This window comes from Phacochoerus africanus, chromosome 4 (genome assembly GCF_016906955.1).
Source record: "Phacochoerus africanus isolate WHEZ1 chromosome 4, ROS_Pafr_v1, whole genome shotgun sequence".
Classification (NCBI taxonomy): domain Eukaryota; kingdom Metazoa; phylum Chordata; class Mammalia; order Artiodactyla; family Suidae; genus Phacochoerus; species Phacochoerus africanus.
Genome location: NC_062547.1, coordinates 131,735,221 through 131,762,842, shown reverse-complemented (window position 1 = coordinate 131,762,842; position 27,622 = coordinate 131,735,221). Strand labels below are relative to the sequence as shown.

At 39.5% G+C, this 27,622-nt stretch overlaps 1 protein-coding gene across 2 annotated transcripts in view; it reads right to left on the bottom strand.

Annotated features, from left to right (window-relative positions):
- The window catches only part of SLC27A6 (solute carrier family 27 member 6), a 63,237-nt gene that overhangs the window by 19,676 nt on the left and 15,939 nt on the right, over nt 1-27,622 (bottom strand). For both annotated transcript variants that reach the window (XM_047778548.1, XM_047778549.1), the window contains exons 3-5: nt 23,659-23,817; nt 22,256-22,380; nt 981-1,175 (exon numbers count right to left, since the gene is read on the bottom strand). In XM_047778548.1, the coding sequence (XP_047634504.1) occupies nt 981-1,175; nt 22,256-22,380; nt 23,659-23,817 (479 nt within the window). The remainder of the gene's footprint in view (nt 1-980; nt 1,176-22,255; nt 22,381-23,658; nt 23,818-27,622) is intronic.

Genomic DNA, 27,622 nt, shown 5'->3' with positions numbered 1-27,622 from the left:
TGTATTATTCTGATATGCTGTATCATTGAAAGAAATTTTTGCATATCCTATCAAATAGTGAAAGAGCTGTAATAAAATATCCTACTATGATTCTGGATTTATTTCCCCTAGAGGTTATATAAATTTTGACACTATTTTCTTTATTTTCACTTCTATTCTTTAAAAACAGTATTGTTGAATATAACTTCTGCTCTGATAATTATTTTTTCCAAGAAAGTGTCAGATCTCTATCCATGATCTTTTGTCTTCCATGGCTGCCATTGAGTAATCAGCTGTCTTTTACTTCTAAGAACATATTTTTTTGGCTACTTTTAATATTTTAGTGATATCTTGATAAAGTTTTTAAGGAAACCATCTATTAGAAGTCTACACATAATTTTTGAGTGATATAAAAACGAAACAAACACAATAGTGGATTGAAAGCACAGAAAATGGAAAACGTCAAATAAATACATATATCGAGACCTATGCTTGCTTTTATACGTTATATCGTTAAATTTGAAAACTGAGTGAAAGAACTAGCTATCATCATTTTCATACCACAGAGGGAAAATATGGGAGATCATTGAGGTTTTCATTACCTACAACACCACACTTCCCCTAGAGGTCACTGTGTTATTTATAGGAGGTCTCAAAAAAAATTTTTTTTTTTTTTGGTCTTTTTGCTATTTCTTGGGCCGCTCCCGCGGCATATGGAGATTCCCAGGCTAGGGGTCGAATCGGAGCTGTAGCCACAGGCCTACGCCAGAGCCACAGCAACGCGGGATCCGAGCCGCGTCTGCAACCTACACCACAGCTCACGGCAACGCCGGATCGTTAACCCACTGAGCAAGGGCAGGGACCGAACCCGCAACCTCATGGTCCCTAGTCGGATTCGTTAACCACTGCGCCACGACGGGAACTCCAAAATTTTTTTTTAATTGATACTATTTACCATAATTCACAAGCACAAAGTTTTGTAAGGAAAATATTGTACTTACTTTGTGAAAGAAATTTGCTCTCCCAACTGATCCAATTTTCCCAGTGTGATTCATGAAACAAATGTTTCCTTCAGTAGCTCCGTAAAGCTCACACATCTTAATATTTCCAAATCTGTCTAAAAATTCTCTCCATACATCACTCCGTAAGCCATTTCCAACGGCCAAACGTACCCGATGATCCTTTTCTCCTTCTCTCTGTTAGAAGAAAAGATTATGGGCCACAATTTATTAATTCCAGTTCCCAATTTTTTCTTTCATTGCTATTGTTTAAATGGTAACTATCCAGAAGTAAGTTGCATGTGTGTGATAATGGAAAGGAACAAAAAATATCAAGTAAGTCTGTGACAGGACGGTGTCCAACAGCTAATGAAACTAACACGCGCCCAGAGTGATACAGCTTTTACTTCTCCATATCTGGCAAAATCTCTCCCTAAAATTTGAAATCTTATTTTGGTAAAGATCAGGTAAGGAAGAAAGCATATTTCAGGGAAAAAAGCATTACTTTAGAAAATTATAAAACATGCATGAGTTTGGGCTAGCTCTATTATCTATTATCCATATAACTTTCTAGAAGAGGCTGAATACCATTCTGATTTTGTTTATTCATTTGCAAAGATTTGATAAAAATCAACCTCTCACTTGTACGCTACAGCATACACCTAAGCTCAGCAGATAGTGAACAATAAATTGATGTCATTTAATCACCATAATATTTGGCTGGCAAATATGACACCTACTTGTAACTATTATTTTGAATGTATAATATTCTTGTATTTTTACTTCTAGTTCATATTTTAGAATTGAAGGGAAAAAAGACATGTATTTTGCTCTGTATTCAATAAGCACTGTATTAATTAGCATGAATTATACATTGTTGAAGAGTTAGGAGCTCATACCAGTCAGCTATTACCAAGAAGATAATACAAGCTGATTAGAATGCAAAGAAAAGGGAACTCCTCTGCCCTCTTGATGGGAATGTAAATTGGTTCAGCCGCTATGGAAAATAGGATAGAGGTTCCTCGAAAAATTAAAAATAGGAAGTTCCTATGTGGCACAGTGGGTTAAAGATCAGGTGCTGCCACAGCTGTGGCACAGGTTGCAACTAGAGTGTGGGTTCGATTCCTGGCCAGGGAACTTCCACATGCTGCAGGTGTGGCTAAAAATACCCAAAGAAATAAAATCTTTAAAAGTGATAGTTTTAAAAAATTAAAAATAGAACAACCATATGATCCAACAATTCCACTCCTGGGAATTTATGTGAAAAAACAAAAACACTAATGCAAAAAGATAGGGCACCCTGTGTTCACTGCAGTGTTATCTACCACAGCCGAGACATGGAAGTAACCTAAATGCCCATCAATAGATGAATGAATAAAGAAAATGTAGTATATATGCACAATGGAATATTACTCAGTCATAAAAAGAATGAATTTTGCCATTTATAACAATGTGGATGGACCTCGAGGGCATTATTCAAGGTGAAAGAAGTCAAACAAATACTCCATGATCTCACTTATATGTGGCATCTTAAAAAAAGGCCAAACAACAGCAAAAGCAAAAATCTAAGCCTTGAGCAGAAAACAGATTAGTGGTTGTCAGGGACAGGATGAAGAGTGGGTAAAAACTGGTGAAGGGGGTCAAAAGATACAAATTTCTAGTTATAAGATAAATAAGTTCTGGGTGTGTACTACACAGCATCATGACTATAATTAACAATACTGAATTGCATATTTGGAAGTTGCTAAGAGAGTAGAGTTGAGCACTGAGAAACAAAGACCCTCCATGCAATAGAAAAATCCAAATATAACTTCTAGTCAGTCCTTAGTATCACTGATTCCATAGCTGTGGATTCAACCAACTGCAGATCATGCAGTACTATGATATTTACTACTGAAAAAAACCCTACTTATTAGTGGGCCTGCACAACTCAAACCTGTGATAGTCAAGGGTCAACTATAAATCTTAAAATTCTTGTCACAAGAAAATAAAATTTGCAACTATGCATGGTGTTGGATGTTAATTATACTTACATTGCTGATAAATTTGCAATATAGGCAATACATTGAATCATTACATTGTACATCTGCAACTAATATGTTTTATGTCAATAATCTTCAATAAAAAAAATTAGAGTAAGAATTTTGAAGTTCCCGTCGTGGCGCAGTGGTTAACGAATCTGACTAGGAACCATGAGGTTGCGGGTTCGATCCCTGCCCTTGCTCAGTGGGTTGGGGATCCGGCGTTGCAGTGAGCTGTGGTGTAGGTCGCAGACGTGGCTCGGATCCCGCGTTGCTGTGGCTCTGGCGTAGGCTGGAGGCTACAGCTCTAATTCGACCCCTAACCTAGGAACCTCCATATGCCGCAGGAGTGGCCCTAAAAAAGGCAAAAAGACAAAAAAAAAATTTAGTATCAGTTTAATCGTGGTAAAATCCATGATTCCCTCTGAAGTACTCCAACTTTATAAAACTAGTACAAAATAACAAGAAATAACAAGAAATGAACAATAATAATAAAATAGAGGAATCAATGTCCCTGACACAATCAAACATAATTCAACGAACGCATTCTTTTGTGGGAGGGCACACCTACAATGACACATGGAAGCTCCTGAGCCAGGAATCGAACCCATGCCACAGCAGTGACCCAAGCTGCAGCAGTGACAATGCCAGATCCTTAACCCACTGAGCCACCAAAGATCTCCTAAACTTATTCTTTATCTCAGTTCCTTCTCAGTCTTAAAGGAAAGATTTTAATCTATTAACTCTCAAGAAAAAAGAGAATGGGAATGAAAGGTAATTTTGCAACCTGAAAGGTGAACAGATAAGAGACATGTGAATAAGCAGAGGGGATAATTATAAAATCTGAGCCTGCAGTTGGAAAGCAACACATGCTCCTGAGAATGTCAAGGAAGCATCATCAAGGATGAGGAAGACAGAAGGCTAGGTGGGAAATTTAAGATGCAGCTGCACCCCTATTTATGCTAATCCAGACAATGTGTCTGGGAGTCTGCCCTCCCTGAACACTGGTCAAATACTGGAGCTTCTTCTCTGGAGAATTCCAACCAGACACAATTTTGGGTTGAGGAATCCACCGAAAATAGTAATTTGAATGAAAGTCTGAATAGTAAAAGGTGAGATCTCAGAACCTAAATCATTTGTAGAGATAGAAATCAGAATATTGGTCACATTTGCTGGACAATAATTGATGTTTGACAACATTCTGGGAGAATAGCTATAAGAAGAATATAGATACAATTGATTTAAAATACTTGAAGTGTTGTTAAATCATATTCAGACATTTCAGCTCTGATGGAGAGTTTGCACTGAATTAGTCATAGGCATTTAGAAAGTAAAATAAAAAAATCAATTATTATCAGGAGTAAAAAGTTAAAGTTGTTATATTTTAAGTACATTGTGTATTAGTTATAAATAAAATATATATGATTTTTATAACTGAAAAGACTGTTTATCAACATATTTTAAAATGATCATAATTAAGGTTGGTGCCACAGACGGAGGAGAGACGTGTGTGTGTGTGTGTGTGTGTGTGTGTGTGAATATGTGAATAGGAAGCCCAGTAGAAGACAGTTAAAACTGGAAAATCAAGAAATAGGGTGTTCTCTCCAACTGTAATTATAAATTTTTCTTTAGGATCACTCAGCTTCCGTCAGAATAACAAGCTAAGTCTCAAAGTTGTAACCTCCTGTTATTGGAAGGGAACCTCCCAAACTCAAGGGATGAATTTACATGGTTAATACCAGGCAATAGCCATTCAAGTTTAAAGCCTCCTCTATGTTGAGAACAATGAAATCATACTAAGCATGATCAGCCTGCCTTGTAACACTAGGCTGGGCACCTATGAACAATGCCTGCATATTATTACCTTTAAAGATAGCGGCTGATATGGAACAGACTGGGTCAGATGACTGGAGATTCACTAGATTGCACCTAAGAGAACTCAGTAAATCTGCGGTACTAATTCATGGATTTGGCTTCTACCAGGATGGATAGGAAGAATCCTCTAGGATTCCCTTGGACTCAAAGCCATATACCTAACAATCGAAAGATGACCCCAACCAATCTACTATTGGTATGAGCTCAATGTGTAAAGCTCAAGAGATTTGTATTTGGCTAGTTTGACAACTTGGCAGCATTTTTGTAACTTCAATATGATTGGAATGTATATTCAGCCATATCAAGCCTTAAAGAAATTTACTCAATAGATTTTAAATAATAGCAGCCAGACTATTAGCCTGCTAAATTCTGAGGTCTCTATGCCTCTTTAAGTGACCCACTTCCTAGTCTTGATAACATCTTCGAGAACTGGTTTGGTGTAAGAAGCTCTTGGCGTAACTATTTACTTATAACTCAAGTGATGTTATTAGCTCTACTGTTTGCATTTTGCCTGTTTCATAAGACTAATGTTTTTTATATTACCAAATGAGTAACTGAGCCTCCAACAAAATAATGATGACCAGGAGACTTGAAGCAGTTGATCAAATACATAATTCTTTACCAGATCAATGACTATAATAGCATCACTCTAGATATGGGAAGATACAACAAGAGGGAATGTTTTCTTAGACCACAACAGACTAGTAAGACACGTGGTCCAGAGACTTTTAGCTACTGTTAGTAAGGACTAGTCCAGTGTAAGCACATTGAGTAGCCTGCCAATGCAATCTTCACCAGACCTGGGAATGAGCATTCCTAACCCCATGGGATGAAATGCCTCCCCAAACTATGGTCAAATTTATGACCATGGGGGAGTCCTCTGAACTGGAGTGTGTCACTTGCCATCTGCCTCTACATGGATTTAAATCATGAGCCACTGTAGCTGCTGACCCACAGCACCCCCTGAGCAGATCTCAGGGTGGAGACCAGGAGTGAGGCACTCTGTGCTCTGGGAAAACTGGAAGGACAGGTCCCCAAACAGTTAGGTATTTTTAGGAGAAGACTTTATGAGCCCAATTCTTGCATCTCCTCATATCCAGACAAAGGTGATGTCTGCTCCGTATGACTGGCAGTAACCTTTGAGAGACCCGCAGTAAACTTTTGCAAAGTGGTAAAGGTGGTACTTCCCCTTTACTTCTTTGCGGGGGGGGGGGGGGGGGGGTATTTCAGAGCTGCTGAAATGCTGCCTCCTGGGCTATAGTTAAGTGGAGAAAACAAAGGTGTGGCGGTCTTCTGTGAATCTAGTCGATCCCTAGGGTGGGCCAGTGAGCCCAGAGGCAACGCAGGAAAGAAGCAAGGAAGAGTGGCCCACGGCTGAGGCACATATCAAAGGGGTGATTCCAGAGAGCCCAGACCTTTACATCCTCCCACAGGAACTGGTTTTCTTCTGTAAATCTGGTTATCTGTAAATCTTTTGTTTCCACTACCTTTCCTTTGCTGCAAAAACATGTATGCTAGCTTCCCCCCTCGCCTCCTTGCAGCTGTTTCTCAGGGGTACCTGAGAGGCTCTCTTCTGGGCTTAAGTTCTAATTTCGCCCCAAATAAAATCTAACTCTAAACTTTAAAAAATAGAAAAACAAGAAAGAGGGATCTCCTATTGTGGCTCAGTGGGTTAAGAACCCAACATAGCTTCCATGAGGATGCGGGCTCCATCCCTGGCCTCGCTCTGTAGGCTGAGGATCCAGCGTTGCTGCAAGCTGCAGCTCTGATTCAACCCCTAGCCAGGGAACTTCTGTATGCCACAGGTGTGGCTTAAAAAGAAAAAAAAATAGTAGCATGCATACATTATTGAGAAATATGGAAGTAAATAACAACCAGAAATATCTTAAAATAATTAAAGATGTCTACCTCTAGAGATCAAGTATTCATAGCTGGGGGTTACTGTTTCTCCTGAGAGTACTATCTGAGTGTTTAAAACTGTGAAAGTATTAATTGAATAAAATAAAAATGAAAAAAATGCAGTATGAGCCAAGACTGTGGATTTATTAGAATTAACACTCTGATTTGCTGATGTTCTTACGTCCTTAAACCATTGAGTTTAAGATAAATATTCTGAGGACAGAAAAAAAAGAAAAAAAAACCCCACCTCACTCACTCAGAGTGGCTACTTCCAAGACAGAGGATTTTTTTCCTACTACTAAATAAGACCATGAGTACATGAGTGTTCTTTTTTTTGCTTTTTTAGGGCCGCACCTGCAGCATGTGGAAGTTCCCAGGCTAGGGGTCGAATCAGAGCGACAGTTTCTGGCCTACATCACAGCCACAGCAGCACAGGATCTGAGCCACATCTGCACCCTATACCACAGCTCATGGCAACGCTGGATCCTTAACCCACTGAGCAAGGCCAGGGATGGAACCCACATCCTCGTGGATCCTAGCCGGGTTCATTAACTGCTGAGCTACGAAGGGAATTCCCAACCAACCATGACCATTCTAACCTCATTCCACCTGCTATGGGCATGTCCAATATTGCCCACCTGGCATGGAACCAGCTCTTGGATTTTCCACTGCCATTTTCCTATGTAAAAATCTTAGGATTTATTCTGTTTGAACAGGGATCAATCTTTTACATGGCATGGCTCTTGGATGCTTTTCAAGTCAGAGATAAGTTTTAGCAAATATTTATCATATGCGTTGGCACACTCTGGAAAACCAATCAGAAGGTGGTTTACAAAGCAAATTCCACAGACTTTTAACCTGTGTGTGCTATAGCTATACAAACTTACTAAATTAGAATCTTCATCCAAAGTGATTCAACTGATATAGAAAATAAAATAAAACCATGATAAGGCTTTTGTCAAGACATATCAAATTCGTTTATTTAACTCTCAAGATATTTACATATTTACTCTATTTTCCCTTCCTTTAAAAGAAAACCCAGAAGATCATGTTTTGAAGAATATGAGGAAGGGTCAATTGATTCATTATTTAGTGTTGTGGGGAAAAAGAGAATGAGTATTTCTTCTGTTGTTGATATGCATGCATTACTAAAAGAGTAAAATGCAAAAGACATAATTGACATAGGGATATAAACTTTACAGTTATCTGAAAGTTTATTAAGATATTATCTAAAGTTTCAATGATGTTATTTAGATTTTTATTTGCCAGACTGAAATCACGAGCATGGAAATACATCTGAAAAATATGATTCCTTTATTTATAATAATAATATAAAAGTATTTAAGCTCTTTAGCAAGACCAAAAAATATAGTTATTTTTGGCATACACATGCATGTAATCACATATATATGCAATCACATATATGTATATGCATATATATAATCACATATATATATATGCATATATATGCATTGAGAGAGAGAGAAAGGTTTTTAAAAAACTAGTTTGTGTAGCAATGGAAATTTTTCCTAAAAGATATATAATATACAGTAAGATATTTATCATGAAGTCTAAATTTAGGGTTAGCAAACTTGAGCTTCCAGAGGCCAAATCCAGCCTACTTCCTGTTTTTAAAAATAAAGTTTCATTAGGACACAGTCACTCATTTATATGGATTATCTATCCCTGCTTTTGCAATACAGAGGCATAATTAAGTAGTTGTGACAGGAATAGTATGATCCACAAAGCCTAAAATATTTACTAATCTAGTGCTTATAGAAAAAGCTCACTGACCTCTGCCCGAAATTATAAATATTAAAATCAAAAAAGCTAAAACTTAATATTAACATATCTTAAGCACCACCTGGTTAAATGGACAACACATTCATGCTACAAATATTGGTTTATTATGCTTCCCCATCCAGATTCCCAGTTAAAATCACTTTATGTTTCTTTCTTAAGAAGGGCTTTATCTCATTGGAAATAACTGGGAGTTGGTTTTATTTGTAAAGTGGGTGAAGCGCTTCTTAGGCACACTGAGCACATTGGTAGGTGGTAAAGTATCGGTCAGGTACACCTCCATATGCTTCAGGTGCGGCCCTAAAAAGCAAAAAAAAAAAAAAAAAGAAAGGGACAGAGTGAAACAAAGATTCAAAAAAATGGACACACAGAGTGACATATGCAGAGGCAAAGAGAGAGCCACATGTAAGAGAAACACAGAGACACGCAGAGATGAAAAGATACTCGTACACATGTAAATAGAAATGCAAAGTGAGACATACACATATAGCACAGAGACCCACAACATGCACAGTGAGAGACAGAGATAGAGGCACACACAGATATTCCTAGATATCCCCCCACCCCCAAACATACACAGTAAAAAAAAAAAAAAAAGATATAAACTAGACATAGATATGCTGGAAGAAAGAAAGAGGCATACACACAGACCCAAAGCTGCATACAGAGACATCAGTACTGCGACACACAGAAAGAGATTTAATACATAGAAAGAGATTCATGCAAATAACAAGACATACAAGCAGAAACTAAGGCAAAAAGAGTCCAAGAAAGAGGGTAACTAGAATCCAGAGAGTATGGGACAGGAACAGAAGACATGTTTGCAGCAGTATCAGGAAAGTGAATCTATCTGTGCTCTGATGACGAGGTTATTACAACATTTTAATCCCCATGACAATCCTAGAAAATAAGAAGCATTATCCCCATTTTGCACACTGGGATAACAAAGTTCAGGTCCAAGGTCATCAAATAAAAGAGAGAATTTGAACTCGTCCAAGTGGAAGGGCTCTGTGCACAGGGACTGTTCTGTGCTCTACTGTACCCCACTGCCTAGTGCATAAGAGAAGTGCACGGTGTATCTGTGGAAAGAAGAAAGGAAGAGAGGGAAGGCAGATCAAAAGAAGGGAAGAGACACCTTCTGCAAAACCATATAAGATGTTTATAAACACCTTCTGCAGCTCCATACCAAAAAAACAAACAACCCCATCAAAAAATGGGCAGAAGATCTAAACAGACAACTCTCCAAAGAAGACACAGGGATGGCCAAAAAACACATGAAAAGATGTTCAGCATCACTCATTACTAGAGGAATTCAAATCAAAACCACTATGAGGTACCACCTTACACCAGCCAGAATGGCCATCATCAAAAAGTCTACAAACAATAAGTGCTGAAGAGGATGTGGAGGAAAAGGAACCCTAGTACACTGGTGGTGGGATTGTAAATTGGTGCAACCACTGTGGAAAGCAGTATGGAGATTCCTCAGAAAACTAAACCTAGAACTACCATTTGATCCAGCAATCCCACTTCTGGGCATCTATCCAGAGAAAACCATGACTCGCAAAGACACATGCACTCCGATGTTCATTGCAGCACTATTTGCAATAGCCAGGACATGGAAACAACCTAAATGTCCATCAAAAGAGGAGTGGATCAAGAAGATTCCATTCATACAATGGAATATTACTCAGCCATTAAAAGGAAAGAAATAATGGCATTTTTAGCAACATGGATGGACCTAGAAACTATCATGCTAAGTGAAGTCAGCCATACAATGAGACACCAACATCAAATGCTTTCACTGACATGTGGAATCTGAAAAAAGGACAGACTGAACTTCTTTGCAAAACAGATGCTGACTCACAGACATTGAAAAACTTATGGTCTCTGGAGGAGACAGTCTGGGGGGTGGGGAATGTCCTTGGGCTGTGGGATGGAAATCCTATGAAATTGGATTGTTATGATCATTATACAACTACAGATGTAATAAATTCATTTGAGTAATAAAAAAAAAGAAAAAAAAGAAGGGAAGAGAAGACGGAGGGAGGGAGAGAGCCCCTGCTCTCTTTTTTCAAGCCTCTCTCCAGGGTTTCAGTAGTAGGAAGCAATTGAAATCTGAGTTTCTAACTCAGCAGTAAGCACTTAAATGTTTACACGCTGGCGCATACACAGCGTAAGCCATAAGCCATTTTACACTATCAGAGAGGTCTCATTTTATCTCCTGCCCTTTAAAATCCTGTTTGAAATTTAAAGGAGAATATGCTGAATGGATCAGAGCTTTTTTTTTTTGGCTGTGCCTGCAACATGTGGAAGTTCCTAGCCAGAGATCAAACCCGAGCCTTAGCAGCAACCAGAGCCAGATCAGTGACAACACCGGATCCCCTTAACTTTCTGCGCCACAGAGGGTCTCATGAATGGTCATAGCTTTTAAGGTAGAGATCTCAGAGTCATGGAGCTCAGTATCCTGTTTCCCCTGACTTTCAAGACCATGCCTCACAATAATGTGCTAGTACCAGCGAGGGAGCCACATTCATTTACACCAAGGCTCTTGTTTCTTCTGGAAAACTTTCTCTGGGAGCTGTTTTCCAAGAGTGTCTATTGAGCTGCTATTTTCAAGGCAGGGGTTGAACTGTAATTACCTCCTACCCCGTCACAGATTTATTCCTTTGCTGAAATGAACAGGTCTCTAACAATGCCTCTTAGAAACAAAGCCTCTTTCTTCCAGAACAGGTGCTTAATCCTACTCAGCAAATCTATAACATACCCAGGCTGAATAGCCTCTTTGTATGTCTATGAAACGTGAAACTCTCCAGGCTCTGTTTAAATACAGGTAATTTTGAATCAACCTTGATTTCTCAGGACAAAGACTGTTTGTTGATAGATGGAAAGACAGAAAAGAAACAGCAATTCAAAGTGAAAACAAAGGGACAAATCACTTCTGCCTTCAGGCCTGCAAAACTAGCAGCTTGATGCACAAAAGAAAAGTGGTCTAATGTCTAAGGATCATCTAAAATATTTAACAACACATGTTAGGGATTATGATTCTGCCATCTTATTCTGTTTAACAGAAGTCCTCCTTTTCCTCAAACCCACTGTAATTACACGTGCACTTGTATCACACTCGCAGGCCCCCTATAATAAGAATAACTTCATACTCCAAAAGTTTGCTTCCTTCACAGACAGTCCAACACTACACATTGGAAAAATATAAGCAGCTAACCCAGTGGGAATCACAGAACAGGGACAAAGAAATTTTAAATGCAAACAGGATATCAGAGAATCCTGTTATTAAAAAAAAGGGGGGGGGGCACAAAATAGCAGACCTCCTTATACTGAAGTAGGACAGGAATGGTGGTAGGAGAGGGCAGGGCACTCATTTGATAAAGGACGATTTAAAAGGAGAGGCCTACAAGCAACTCATACAACTCAACAGCAAAAACAAAACAAAACAACAATAACCCAACCGAAAAATGGGCAGAAGACCTAAATAGACATTGCTCCAAAGAAGACATATGGCTCACCAACAAGCACATGAGAAAATGCTCAACATCATTAATTATTAGAGAAACAAATTAAAACTACAATGAGGTACCACCTCACACTGGTCAGAATGGTCATCATTAACAAGTCAACAAATAACAAAGGCTGAAGAAGATGTGGAAAAAAGAGAACCCTCCTACACTGTGGGTGGGAATGTAAGTTGGTATAACCACTATGGAAAACAGTATGGAGGTTCCTCAGAAAACTAAATATAGAACTACCATATGATCCAGCAATCCCACTCCTGGGCAAAACTTTCATTGTAAGAGATACATGCACCCTGTGTTCATTGCATCACTATTCACAACAGCCAAGACATGGAAACAACCTAAATGTCCATCAGCAGATGAATGGATTAAGAAGATGCAGTACGTATACACAATGGAATACTCCCCAGCCGTAGAAAAGAACAAAATAATGCCATGCGCAGCAACATGTCTGCAACTAGAGCTTCTCATACGAAGTGAAGTAAGCCAGAAAGAGAAAGATAAACACTATATGATATCACCTATATGTGGAATCTAAAATATGGCACAGACGAACCTGTCTGCAGAACAGAAACAGACTCAGAGACATGAAGAGCAGATTGTGGTTGCCAAGGGGGCAGGGGAGGGGATAGGATGGACTGGGTGTTTGGGGTTAGTATATGCAAACTATTACATTTAGAATGGATAAGCCATGAGGTCCAACTATATAGCACAGGGAAGGATCTATAGCCAATCACTTGTGATAGGACATGATAGAAGGCACTTTGAGGAAAAGAATGTATATATAGGTATAACTGGGCCACTTTGCTGTATTAGCAGAAATTGATAGTACATTGTAAATCAACTATAATAAAAAAAAATTAGGGAGTTCCCATTGTGGCACAGCAGAAAGGAATCCGACTAGTATCCATAAAGATAGGGGTTTGATCCCTGTCCTCACTCGGTAGGTCAGGGATCTGGCGTTACTGTGAGCTGTGGTGTAGGTCGCAGACATGGCTTGGATCCTACGTTGCTGTGTCTGTGGCATAGACCCACAGCTGTAGCTCTGATTCTACCCCTAGCCTGGGAACTTCCATATGCTGTGGGTATGGTCCTAAAAGAGAAAAGGGCAAAAAAAAGGGGGGGAGAAGCCTGCAAGGCAGCTGGATTCAGCTACCCCTAAAAGTCTTGGTCAAGTTGCCTCTCCGGTCTAGGCATAGACAAGCAAATGATTTCAGAGATGACAGCCATTCGTCACCAACAGAAAAGACTTACATGATCTCAAATGTTATAGCAGAAAGCTGTAACACATAGTGACCTTACTGTCAACTCATTACCAATGCAGACTGGTTACTCTGCATCATTGCTTTCTATCCTGGCAGCAACCGGGAGAAGTGAAAGTGGAAGGCACAATGCTTTAGACCAGACGCGTTGCAAACTGGCCTTGTAGACGGAGACCAGTCTCAAGGGCCTGCAAGACTCAACTATAACGACTGTGTGAACTCACCTAAAAAAAAAAAAAAAAAAAAGCTATGCAGATGGAAAGGGAAGTTGTCCTTCCCTGGAAACCCAGAGAAAGGGTCCTCTGAGCTACAACGACCTTAAGTCACCAATGAAGATTCTGCAAAGTGCAGGGGACCAATCAGCAAGATCATTTCTGTCGTGAGCTGGGTGCAGCAATGGCCTCACATGCTGCACACAACGATGCCAACTTTCATTCATCCAGACCCTCTCATTAGACTCTGTCCTCCCAGGAACTCTGACTTCCTCATGACAAGTGACCTTCCTGTGCAGTTCTGGAACTAGAGATAGTTTTGTGCTGGTTGTGAACACAAAAGCATCCCGGCGACTGGTCTCAGCTGTATTTGCTATTTTTAAAAAATAATCCGACCAATTTTTATTGAGCACCACTATGTCAGGCACCATTCTGAGCACTGAGGATATAACTATAGACAAAAATGATAAACTCCCTGCTTTCCTTGAACTTATATAGTAGTTGGGATGGGGCGAAGAAAGAAATAGTATCTGGAATATGGGTAATAAGTTCTGTGAAGAAAATAAAGCAGTGAAAGAGGACTAGGAGACAAACACAGTAATAAAGTGGCTGACTCCATTCTTCACATTTGATGGCTGAGAGCGGTCTAGGTCCCCCAGACCTCCCCTTCCTCTTCCTCTTCTGCCTCCCATCTGAGTGCCCTTCCTTCGGCAGCAATGGGGCAGTCAAAGCACACTAGCAGCTCTGCATGCACGTGACCCCTCACCCCAGTGCCATACCCTTATCACAAGGAAAGATCAACAGGTCTCTTTCTCCATCTCTCAAGCCATTTTTTTGACCTACATGGGACACTGTCCTGCTCTCCCCAGAAAGCCCTATCGTGCCATGATAAACCTCTTCATATTCTCTTAGTGCATGTAAGGGATTACCAGCCTCAACATCTGAATCAGATTTGGGGTATGAGGTCCCTTGGAGTTGGGAAGAGGAGCAGACGTTAAGAGAGGTTGTGGCCAGAGAAGCCCTTCTGAGGAGGAATAACCTAAGAGGAAACAGTAGGCCGCAGACGCAGCATATGGAAGTTCCCAGGTGTGGGGTCGAATTGGAGCTGCAGCTGCCAGCCTACATCACAGCCACAGCAACACCAGATCAGATCTGAGCCGCATCTGCAAACTATGCCACAGCTCATGGCAATGCCAGATCCTTAACCCACTGAGCAAGGCCAGGGATTGAAACTGTATCCTCATGGATACTAGTCGGGCTCTTAATCTGCTGAGCCACAGCGTGAATTCCTGTTTTCAGGGGTTTTGATTTTACATTTTTATTTCTAATTTTTTGATGACAAGTATATCATAAAATTGTTAATATCTTAATGTTATGAAAGATTTCAAAATCATCATGACCTAAATTGACATCTGCATTCAATGATTTTTTTATTAGTCAAAGGCCAATTATTTTTGATACCAAAAAACTTACTCTAATTTCCATTCATGGAAAACATTAATTACTACACTTTGCTCAAAAGTAAAATCCTTACATTTGTATTCAGTGTCCCAGTTTACTTTTTTTAAACATGTATCTCATACGTGGATGGTGAGAATCAAGGGTCAAATCAGGAGAAACAGGAATTGTTACCTATTTTATAAAAGAAAGGGACCATGACTCAAAGGGAAGAGACCAGCAGAAAGTCATATAAGAGCTTGCAAGTGAGCCTGTGACTTTGATTCTACAGCCAATATACTATCTGATGGCTTTCCACACAATGCTAAATTTGTGGGGAAATTTAATAAATAAAGGATATGTGTATTCTTAATGGAAATGATAGCTGGAAAGGTATAAGCAGATAGAAAAACATATTCTGCAACATGAATCATTAAGTATTAAAATTAGCACTTGTTAAAAGTCTTCAATATATACACAGTTCTAAACTTTCCAAAACATTAATTCCCTTCTAATACTACTAACATTTAGGTTGCTAATAGCTATTTCATATTAAAACCTCATATTTCCATATTTGCAGTTTCTAAGCAGAAAAGAAAGTTCTGGTTCTTTATCATATTAAAACCTCGTATTTCCACATTTGCAGTTTCTAAGCAGAAAAGAAAGTTCTGGTTCTTTTCCAAATGCTTTCATACCCAGTATGAGCATAGTAAACACATCTTTGATTTATTTAAGAAAAACTGGGTTTTAAAAGAGCCGATTGTCTCAACTGTGTAATAATATGCCTCAAATATTTGGGGAAAAGCAAACGTTTTTAAAGGATAAATATCTTTAAACAACTAGGTCTTGGAAATAAAATCAGTTGTTCCGAGGGCTGCAGATAACAAATAAATTCACATTAATTTTTAAATGGCATTCTCTAGAAGTTACTAAGTGTGATGAGAAAAGTTTCCAAAGCTTAATGCTTTGGAAAATAGAAAATAGAAACATGATAATAGAAACATGATAAAACATGAAAATAGAAACATGATAAAAAGAACATCTTTTTTTTCTTTTTTGGCACGTGGAAGTTCCTGGGAAGATCAAACCCGAGCCAGAGCTGTGATCTGCAGCAGTGCTGGATCCTTAACCCACTGCACTGGGATGGTACCAGCGCCTGCAAAGAGACAAGCTGGATCATTTACCCACTGCGCCACAGCAGGAACTCCCAAATGTTTTTAATATAACCACTTTCAATTAGGAAAAAAACAATAAATGGCAATGCCCTGAACCAGGGCCAAGGTAATGCCAATGCACTTAGCCTGTAACAGTCTTCAGGCTCATTCAAGACCTAACTGGTAAAACAAACAAACAAGTTCAAGAGATTTAAGTTAAGTCAGCCTCCTTTAGTCTCCCTATTGGAATTTTATTCTCTGGTACTGTTACTTTGTCTTTAGCCTCTCATTTTATCTAAAGAGGACATGGAAAACTCTTCAAGCTGCAAAGAAAGGATGGGCTCTCTTTGGAGAAAATAAGGTAGGTGTCTTTTCAAATTCAAGTCTTAGAAAATCTCATATGTCATCAATTGATTCTTTTATTCAACATTTTCATTTTGCTACCCTCAAAAAAATCCCAGCAAACATTGCAGAATTATCTAAACATTATTAGTGAAAAATTTAATACACTCTGTATGGAATTTAACTATTTTTAATAAATATTTATCAACTATTCAGATGTTTTAAAATGTCTCATTTCATAACAGGAGCCGAGTGTAATCTGTTTTGTCAACGTTTAATACACCTTCACTGTAGTATCCAGAATCAAAAGTACACTTTCTGACTTCCAACAAGTTTTTTAGCTTTTAAGAAAACAATAAAGAAAAGAGATTTGGAGTTCCCATCGTGGTGCAGTGGTTAACGAATCCGACTAGGAACCATGAGGTTGCGTGTTCGATCCCTGGCCTTGCTCAGTGGGTTAAGGAGCCGGCGTTGCCGTGAGCTGTGGTGTAGGCACAGATGCAGCTCGGATCCTGTGTTGCTGTGGCTGTGGCGTAGGCCGGGGTCTACAGCTCCGATTTGACCCCTAGCCTGGGAACCTCCATATGCTGCTGGAGCGGCCCAAGATAATGGCAAAAAAGACAAAAAAAAAAAAGATTTAATTTATAGAAAACACATACACGGACACACATATAGGAAGAGTTCTCCTGTGGTGCAACAGGTTAAAGATCCAGCACTGTCACTGCAATGGCTGGGGTCACTGCTATGGTGTGGGTTCAATCCCTGGCCCAGGAACTTCCATGTGTCTCAGGATGTTCATGTAACAAAACACATATACTAAAAACTATAAGCTATGCCTTGAGATTGTCAGAATGGAGGAGTTGTATGTTGACAGATGGAGACAAACTGTAGAGTCTAAATGATAAACTGTAATATTACCTTGAAAAATAGGCACCATACATGTACGTTGTAACATGGGTCTTTGTTCATGAGACCCCAACCCCTGTACTCTGTGAGCTACAGATCCCTGCATCCAACTGCCCGTTTTTCTTCTTAACCTGGATATCTAACTAACCCATGGAATTTAACAGGTCCAAAAGAAATTTAATTTTCATTTCTCGAATCTCAATTTTCCTTATCTGGGCAAATGGTTTGCAATTTGAACCAAAAACCTGGGCTCATCCATGATTCTACCTATTTCTTTAGCATCCCCTCTCTATTCCTGAACAAACAAGCCTTGTCTTTCCTTCAAAACAGACCCCAAATGTGTACAGCTTTTTCCAGTTTGCCTTCATCTTTTTCCAAATGTTCTGATGGGAACAAAATCCAAATTTTTCCTCCTGCATCTCCTGAGCCCCACAAGATCTAGTCCATAGATGGCCCCACCACAGTGTCTTTCTCTGTAAACATTCTGACTGTGTCCTCTGTGGGCTGCTTCATTTTCACGTTATTCTGGGGAGACTGCAATCCCCCAACTTTTCCATTCCTCACAGGTCACTGTTTCAGCGATATCTTCCCTGACCACTCAATCTAACTATCAATGCCCATCCCACCCTTCACTGCTCTCCATCACCTCAACTGGTTTTGTTTCTTCATAGTATTTGTCGCCATCTGTAAAAACTTTGCTCCATGTGTTTGCTGGTTTATTTTGTCTCTCCTTGAACCAAGTTCCAGCAAAAAAGGGGTCTTCTTTGTCTTATGTGCCATAGTATACTCAATCTTACTTGCATGAATGAATGAGTGACACATATGATCTTATTCCGAACTAATCCCTAGGGATGACATGCATATACATACATTTATTTATTTATTTATTTATTTATTTATTTATTTATTTATTTATTTTCTTTTTTTGCCTCACTGTAGCATATGCAAGTTCTCAGGCTAGGGGTCAAATTGGAACTGCAGCTGCCAGCCTATGCCACAGCCACAGCCACAGCAACACCGTGTTCAAGACGCATCTTCAACCTACACCACACCTGGCAGTAATACCAGATCATTCAACCTACAGAGCAAGGCCAGGGATCAAACCTGCATCCTCACAGACACTATGTCTTAATCCTCTGGGCCACAATAGGAACTCTTGACAGAGTTGTTTAAAAAAGATAAACTCTGCAGCCAGTGTCCTGCAGAGGGTCACTGATGTCTAAACTTTCACCACATTCCTCTCCTATCGATGTTAAATCCAGCATTAATACGCCAAAAATAAGGAATTGGACCCAATCAGAAAATGTCTGATGGTCCTCAGTAATGTAGAAAATATGGAAGATTGGAAAGCAATGAAGGCACTGCTTTCCTAATCTCAGGGGAAGAGGAAAATTACCCCAACACTCCGTGACTAAGAGGAGCCGGTACCTTGGCTTTTATTTTAAGGACAGCGCTGCTGCCAGCAGTTTGAGGCACATCCAGTGTTGATGCCAGAGGAATGTTTGTGACTGGAGTTTTTTGAAAAAGAAAAAAGATGAGGTTGGGTGGGGGGTGAATAAGTGCTTCCAGCCAGGAAAAGCCAACCCCGGTCGCTTTTACGTGAGTACACAAACACTCGACTCAAGACTGGGACTTCTACCTGCAGCTAAAGGTACTTTGGGGTATATTACTCACCTTGAGATTGACAACAAGTCTGTATATACTTTAAATATATATAGTTTTGCTTTCTTTTAAAGACTTATACTAGATTAATATGTATGGAGCTTCAACGCAGGGCATATGAGATATGCAACTGTAATTACGGGAGGGTGCAGATCCTGTCGCTTGGTCTGTGGCCCTACTTGAACCTACTGCTGTGCTGGATGCACAGGAGGCACTGCCACTTCCTTGCAGGGAAAGTGCATTGAAAGGAATGAATATTGGGCAGCAAAAAAGCAAGGTCCTCTTGAAGGGATAAGATGTCAGAATAAAATGATTTTCTCCTTTTTCCAGTCTTTAATGCCAAGAACTACTTGTACTCTTTCTGTGAGAAATCAACAAAGGGAATCAGGTAATTCAATCCATCTCTGCTCCAAAAAAAAAATTAAGTTTTCCTTTGGGCAGATCTGTATTTATTTCCCTCTCTTTTCCTCGACCTGTGTTCAGGTAGGTGCTTAGAGATTATTTCACAAACGCTAGTCTTTCCTCAAAGAACTTTTAATTAAGAATTAACATGCTTAATGAACTAAAAGCAACCAGGAATTCTGCTTTCAATTCTCAGCTCTCTCAAATTCTCTGTAGCTACAGTATTTTCCCATTTCATTTTTTTCTTCCCATTTTTTTATTACTCAAATGAATTTATCACATCTGTAGTTGTATAATGATCATAACAATCTGATTTCACCCATTTCATTTTAAAAAGTCAAAGAAAAACACCTTGAGAAAGAGATTTGTAGCAAATAGAGCAAACTATTAATCCTTTAATTGCATGAAATGATAGCTCAAAGGAATAAGATAAAACATTGTGTCAAAGAGATAAATGAGTAAGAGACTCAGAAGAGGTATTTTAAAAATATATTTCTACAGCTAAAATGTGATTCCATCTTTCCCTTAATCTTAACAAGAAATCAAAAATATGTTTGTTTCCAGTCTCTAAAATTATAGATAAAAGTAAATAATCTTTTCCTCACTGGAAAAAAAAAAAAAAGACATTCTTTGTTCAAATAGAATATTACTAAGAAGCCGAAGCAAGCTGGGTTTTAGCCACCATATTTGAAAGGCTGAGCCATGGAGACTGGCCCATTCCCTCTGTTCTCCATCCTTCAGGGACCTCTGAGGAGGCTTAAAGGGGTGCCTAGTTTTCCATGAAGGACACTGGAAGACCACAAATTTCTTTCTTTCTTTTTTTTTTTTTGTCTTTTTACCTTTTCTAGGGCAGCACCCATGGCATATGGAGGTTCCCAGGCTAGGGGTCGAATTGGAGCTGTAGCCGCCGGCCTACGCCAGAGCCACAGCAACGCGGGATCCGAGCCGCGTCTGCAACCTACACCACAGCTCACGGCAACGCCGGATCCTTAACCCACTGAGCAAGGCCAGGGACCAAACCCGCAACCTCATGGGTTCTAGTCGGATTCATTAACCACTGTGCCACAACAGGAACTCTGAGCCACAATTTTTAACACCACTCATTATCAATGAGAGATTGTGCAACGGGCATATTCCCACATTGTCAATGAGATTCTAATTCACATCAACCACCGTGAACAGCAATCTAGAAATACGCCATAAAAATCACCAACTACCCATGTCCTTTGACTGCCTTCACTTTTCAGACCCTACACTGGCAATACTCTATGAAGATACTAATTAAGCACTATTGAAGATGGTGAAACTCAGAAAAAAATTAATGCATGTATCCAACCATTCAGTTAATACAGAACAAAGGCCCCTGCAAAAGCTCTTGTTGCTAATAAAGGATGAGAGGACAGAGAATGGCTGAGGGCACCATCTACAAAGGCCGTGAAGAAAGTCTTTAGGTAGCTCCTACCATGGCCTTTACTGAAGGAGGCTTTCATTTTACTGGAGGCTGTGAATGCCTTAACTAAACCCAATCCAGATATCACATTCTCAAAGAGCACAATGAAAACTGTGTGAGAAAAATATGGCAGCTACTGGCATCATAGTCATTCTACTGGGAATCTTCAGGTAAGGCTACAACCCTGATGTTGGTGGTAGCTCCCAGAGAAGAAGAAAGGTCAAAAAACCTAAAACACTTTTCAGGGACTCCCTGTCTTAGCTCTGGATGTGGAGAACCTGTAGCTATTTGAAGCTATTTGAAGCACCCCTGACACAAGCATTCTGTAAATAAGATTACCCAGGCTCACTTCTCTGTGTTATCGCTCCTGTGTAATTCCATATTTTTAATATTGTCTTATTTTAGCTGCCAGAGAAGACATCCCAGCCCATCACCTATGCCTTCAGCCGATGTAATGAGAACAAAGGTGAAGAGTGAGCAGTGCCTTAGCCTAAGGTATGTGTTCCTCTCAAAGGCCAAGGGCAGCCAGGCTCAGCTGCTTCCTCCCACGTGGGGAGGTATCTCTACCATCATCCTTCAAGGGGCTGCTGTTGATTTGATACAGAAAGAGTCCCTTCCCTGTAGCCTCCAGAAATGTTTAGAAAATCAGACAGTGAAACGATAAGCATCTTGAAATATGAATGAGACCAGAAAAAGGAAAAGAATCCCTGAGGGTGAAGAAAGCAAATGAACTAATAAAGACAAACTTCAGGTTGATGCCTTGGTCTCTGCCTGTCTGTCCTCAGAAGGGGACGAGGAATCAAAAGTTCGTGGACCTGATTGCTTCAGGTGAGGGAGACAAGTGCCCATCAAAGGAAAAGTTCTTTTTAAGTCTACAGCAAAGTCAAACAAAAAAGATATTCTCACGTAATCACTGATTCAAAAGAAAAAAATAAAAACAGGTATAATCAGTGGCATTCATTTTTGTGCTTTTTCAGAAGACCAGCATTTTTAAAAGATGATCTAATTCAACCTTGGAAGAACTGATTTTTGTAAACAGAAAGTAATTTCATAATCGGATGCCTTATTATAGTTACAGAAATTTTAATCCATCAGAATATAGAGTGGACTGGATTATGGCTTGTACATTAGTACATTCCTGAATAGCTCTCCTTTTCTTTTCTCTGACTTGTTTCTTACTCATTTTATCTTGGGGCTTTGCATACATCTTTATAAGTCAGCTAAGCTCTGTTTTGGAAGAGAACTGAGCATGAGCAAACAAAAACGATTTTCTTTCAATATGTTTTCTCTCTGAAATGCCTTCTTTTCTCTAATAAAAATTGCTCTTACCTTAGGTTGTTTGCAAAGGTAGCGACAAAGTTCTCCAATGTACTGAAACACAGTCACATTATACTTTTTGCAGTCATTCCAAAATTGGCTTGCTGAGAATTTCTTCTTTAACACACAGGTAGCGCCTTGGAGAAGAGGCATACAAAGGCACGAGGGAAAAACATTCAAGGAAAGAATTAACATCAAACACAAGAGATATTTCTCTGTCTAGAACACTGATGCTCACTTTCAAGGCTTTGATTATCCATCAATAGCCACGAATATCAAGCCCACTTGAAAACATTCATCTTACAGTGCAATAAATCTAAAAAATATTCATGATGCAATTTTGACTACAGATATACTTTTTTTTTGCAATATGTGGGATAAAATAAGCAGTCAAAATAAGTAGAAGAGTTACAAGTATTAGAGCATGAATATAGATAAGGGTCATCCTTCTTCACAGAGACCATGAATATTCTTTGGACCTTGAATATGTACATTGCATTTATTTTTAAAAATCTTAAAGTAGCCTCAATATATTTTGAGGTTGAAAGTTAGTAAGGTAGAGTTAGTAAGAAAGCACCAACAAAAAGATTCATTATATGACTGCAGAACCTAATGTTAACAATCTAATTTTAACAACAATGTCAGTCATTTGAATATGTTCCAAGGAAAGCACCATGATCTTAAAACTCATCTTTAATTATTGCGGGTATTGATCATATCCTAAATATAGTAGTCTATAAGATTACTTTAGAGTGTTTCAGACACATATAAATAATGGTCAGTGATAACTATACATTATTTCTGGGCTAGCCAGTAATGTACATGTAATCTCAACATGGTTATAAATGGATTCTGCTCGGTCACCAGCTCTACCAGCTGACATGGTGGGTATTTGGGGGTACACTGTTTGCAAAGAGAGCCTCAGCAAGTCTTCCTATGGATTTTTGCCAATCCTTCCTTCAGATAGTGGGGTCTACCTCCCCACCCCTCAAATCTTAAAACTGCACTGGTTTGTGACTTGGATTGATCAACAAAATAGAAGTGAAATGATCTTTGTGACCTCTGAGTCTAAGACTTAAGAGCTATGCAGCTTCCACATTCACCCTCTCAGAAGGCTTCCTGCTACCATTTAAGGAGGTGGGGTTGACCACAAAAGGGTGAGCAACCACCTGGAGAGGGAAGCTCTGTCAACACCCAGCTCCAACCACAGGGGCAAATTCCTAGGGCACTGCTCTTTCCACTTCAGGAGTACATTGAAGTATGTCATGAAATTGTACCCTTTTAATAAAGACTATTTTATAATTGTGTACCGTGCACAAAATCACTCTGAATCTTACTGAGTTTTGAACTTTATGAACACAAGTTCAAATTATTAAGCATTTTGAAAACTTAGCAAGCAGAGAATAAAAGCTTACCTAACTCAACACATCCACCAATACCCAGCAGAGATCCTGCACTGTGATACAGAGGAAGGGTTATATAAATGACGTCATTGGACGTACAACCAAAAGCCCACAGTCCAGCAGAACTCTTCAGGGCCTGTAGCTGAGTAATCACAGCTGGTTTGGGGAGACCTGGAGAAAAGAAAAGAAAAAAGTGTAACAGAAAGCAAGTCAATGCTAGTATCAAGTACAACAGCAGTGGAAACAAAAATACATCAGAATAGTCTATATGCTTAGTAAAAGAAGCCATGCAAATGTCAGCTATAACTGTAATACATTTCTAGAAATTTAGATCTACCCACAAGGATCAAAACTACAAAATCACATAGAGTTTGAGATGCTGGAAGCTTCAAAGAGCCATATCTGCTAGAGGAATGCCAAAAATATACTGTTCTTTCTCTGGTTCACCGTATTTACTACATAAAGCCAAAGCTATGGTGATGGCAGCACAGGGAGCTAGGAGCCCCACTCTTGGTGACTTCTAGACACTCTTACCAGAGTGAAGCTCAAGTCCACTTTATTGGTGCATCTGCCTTGATGTTTTCTGTCAGACTTTATGCTCCATTTCCATTAACTGGAAGAGACATGATCTCATGTGCCTGATCTTGCTTATCAACCTAACCAAAAGTTATTATATCTTTTCTAAAGAAGTCTCTGTGGCTCTTCATGATAGGTTGGCCTTTCACAACATGCACCCACATGCATAAAGTCCCTTGCCAAAACTTCTTGTCAAAGCCAGGTACAAAGCTTTTGAGTGAGACTAGTACCCTTGATTCTTGATAATGCAATGCCTTTCTCTTCTTCATCCAGAGAGTCAAATATTTATGCACTTTTTTGCTTCTAAGACGTTCCCACCTACTGTTCTTCAATCGCCATATTCCCCACTTTCCATATGGTTACTGATCACACGGCAACCCAGCTTTAAAAAATAACAACTTTTCAGTTGGAGGTGGGTCAGAAAAAGGATGCTTTATCTAGTTCTTTTCCACTGTGTGCTTCTGTCACTTTAGCAAATGAACTAGTTGTGTTTCCCTTCCTAATTTGGTTACTTTAAGTGAATAATGATCTCGTTAATTTATTATAAGCCATTTAAGATACTTAGGCTTTCCGATAAAAGGGACAACAGAGAGGAACCTATCTAACAAGTGAAAAGTGATCAAAGGTCCATGGAGTTTAAAGTTTTAAAGATGGAAAGATGAATCCATAGACCAAACGAAGCTTGTTAAAACTGCAATTTAGAATCCCTTCTTTGAAGAGTTAGAAAGCACATTAACACATTAAAGCCTCTGAGACACCCATCAGTTCAGAAATGTTACCATTCATGGTGTTTCTCAGACTTAAGGGGTCATAAAGTTCCTTTTCAATTTTTATTTCCTTTCTTTGAACACATGAAGAGAAATGCCGTGGAACAGGTTTTGAGAAATGCTATCCTAGATGGTCTCTGAAGTCCTGTGCTCTTCTAACCTCTGTCACTCCCTGGCATTAAACCTCTTCACATGTCTGCAGATGTGAGGAGACCACTGGGATGTGGTCCACGCACAGAGGGAGTGAAGCTACATCCAGTGAATTGGGGATTAGTAGGAAGAAGGAGAAAGAGATGCTATCAAGAGAAAACCAATGTAGGGCAGGGACAAAAAAAAAAAAATCTTGGGAATTTTGGGATAATTTTGGAAAAAGGAGAGACTCCATAAGACTACAGAGAAGGAAAGATAAAAGGAAAGAGAGACTTGGATGCTGATAGCAACTGGCCCCAGGCACAGTGTGGCAGGCAGTTACATTTTTTTTCCCTCCTCTCACCCTTTATGGGCGAGGTTGAATGCAAGGCTGCTCTGTCCAGACTTAAACAGTCTTAATTCTTAGAGATCTGGAGGGACTTAACCAGGTTCAGTGTAACAAGAGAACTGGAACTTGGCAGACTGAACACATACAAAGACCCTCAAGGCAAAATGGAACTGGAGATGACAGCAACACAATTGGAGAATGGCACGTGGATGACTGCGGTGACAGACACAACAGACCCGAGAAGAGGAAACGTAGGTGAAGTCTTGAGGAAAGCTGATTTGCACCCACAGAATCCCAGCTATGCCCAGAAACTCCATGCTCAAGCACCTCCCCGCGTGGAACTGCAATGTGGGGCTATAAACAGGGAGACACATGGCCGTTCTGTTTAAGAAGCATTTCCAAGTCCATGATTTTCTTTTCTGCAGAAAGGTTCATTTGTGCTGTATATTTACAGTGAGATCCTGCTGTGTAGCCCTGAGAACTATGTCTAGATACTTACAATGCAGCACGACAATGGGGAAAAAAAATGACGCATACATGTATGTGTAACTGGGTCCCCATGCTGTACAGTGGGGAAAAAAAGTGTGTTGGGGAAATAACAATAAAAAATAAATTTAAAAAAAAGAACCACGTCCATCAGGGTCTTAGTAAGGGAATCCATAAAACTCTCCTGTTTTTCATCAAGATACCATACAATCTTCCCTGTCAAAGACTTATGAGTGCTATAAAAAATGACCTCAATCCTTTTCTTTCTCAGAGACGCTCTAAGTTTGTTCCTGGCTCCAGAGATATAATATTTTGGTTATCCTTGGGCAAACAGGACTTAGTAGTAGTAAAAATGATTAGGAAAGGTTTGATATCATCCAAAGAGCTCCTTTAAAACCTGCCTGAAAAGGGCTAAACAACTTTCACCATTTAACTTTTCAAAGTCCCACTTCTTTAGCTCACTTCCTAACTTGCACCAACACTTTCTTCATTTTCAACATTCTGAGATTTGTGCGTGTGTGAGGATCAAGTGATATTTATGATAACAGGTGACATACTAATATAAATGATCACATTCGTGACACTTACAATCACTTAAGTTAGTTGTGGGTTTTGAGTTGCGAAACACTGCCCTATAGTAGACAGAGAAATGCTTTTTATTGAAAATGTCAATTAAACTTTTAATGACGTTCAGTGTGAGACAGGCTGGGACCTGGGACTCTTTACAGGACTGTTTGCATTTGGACAAATGACTCCTTGAATGACAGAATATGGAGAAACTATTAGTGACTAAAAATAACTGCACACAAGCATTACCAGTGCAGTTATGAACAATAGGTACAGAAAGGCCATAAACCAGCAGCTACTTCTGAGGTACTGGGAGCAAACTCAAGGTGTTGCCATGATCCCTGCACACAGCACCACCAAGGCAGTGGGCAGACCACCTAAGCCACCTCTCCAACCCCACCAACTGATCCATCCCCATGCTCACCTCATTTAAGGAACTAGCCCACCCTCCTCCACAAGCCAGGGAACAAGGAGCAAGGGTATTGGTTTCTTGCTATCGCTCCCTTGGGCCAGTCCCAGTAAAGCTTTTCCAGAGTTCTTCATCTGGCCTCTTATCAATGTCTAATGATTAGAAATTAATCAATGTCTAATGATTAGAAATTAATCAATTTCTATTGATTAAAGAGTCCAAGGACCCTAGTCTTAACATATGTGATTTTGTTACATTCTCTGATAGCTTTGTATTTATAAAGCACGACACCTACTGTATGCCCAATTCTGGATGTTATGCTCTGCTCTCTACAAAACCCCATGTTGCTCAGAACTTTAAGCTAAAAGGAGATGATATTTGTCTAACTTTCCCTGTATAAGATCATTCACGGTCCAAATTTGAAAGAATATCAATAAGTGCTTTTGATATTTCAAAATGCAAAAAATAAAGTTACAGCTCCTGACTGCTTCCTTCACACTGGTAGAAGATCTGATATTCTCTGGAAAAGAGGAACCTATGGAAACACCAGAAGGAAGAAAAGTTGAACAAATGCGGGTAACAGGAGAAAATGTATGCTCCTCCAGCTCCCTTTGAACACTTGACTAGTTTTCCCTCTAAGATTCTTGTCTGAGGAAATTAAAGAGCCCAGAAGTAAAAACTGAAAGACACTGA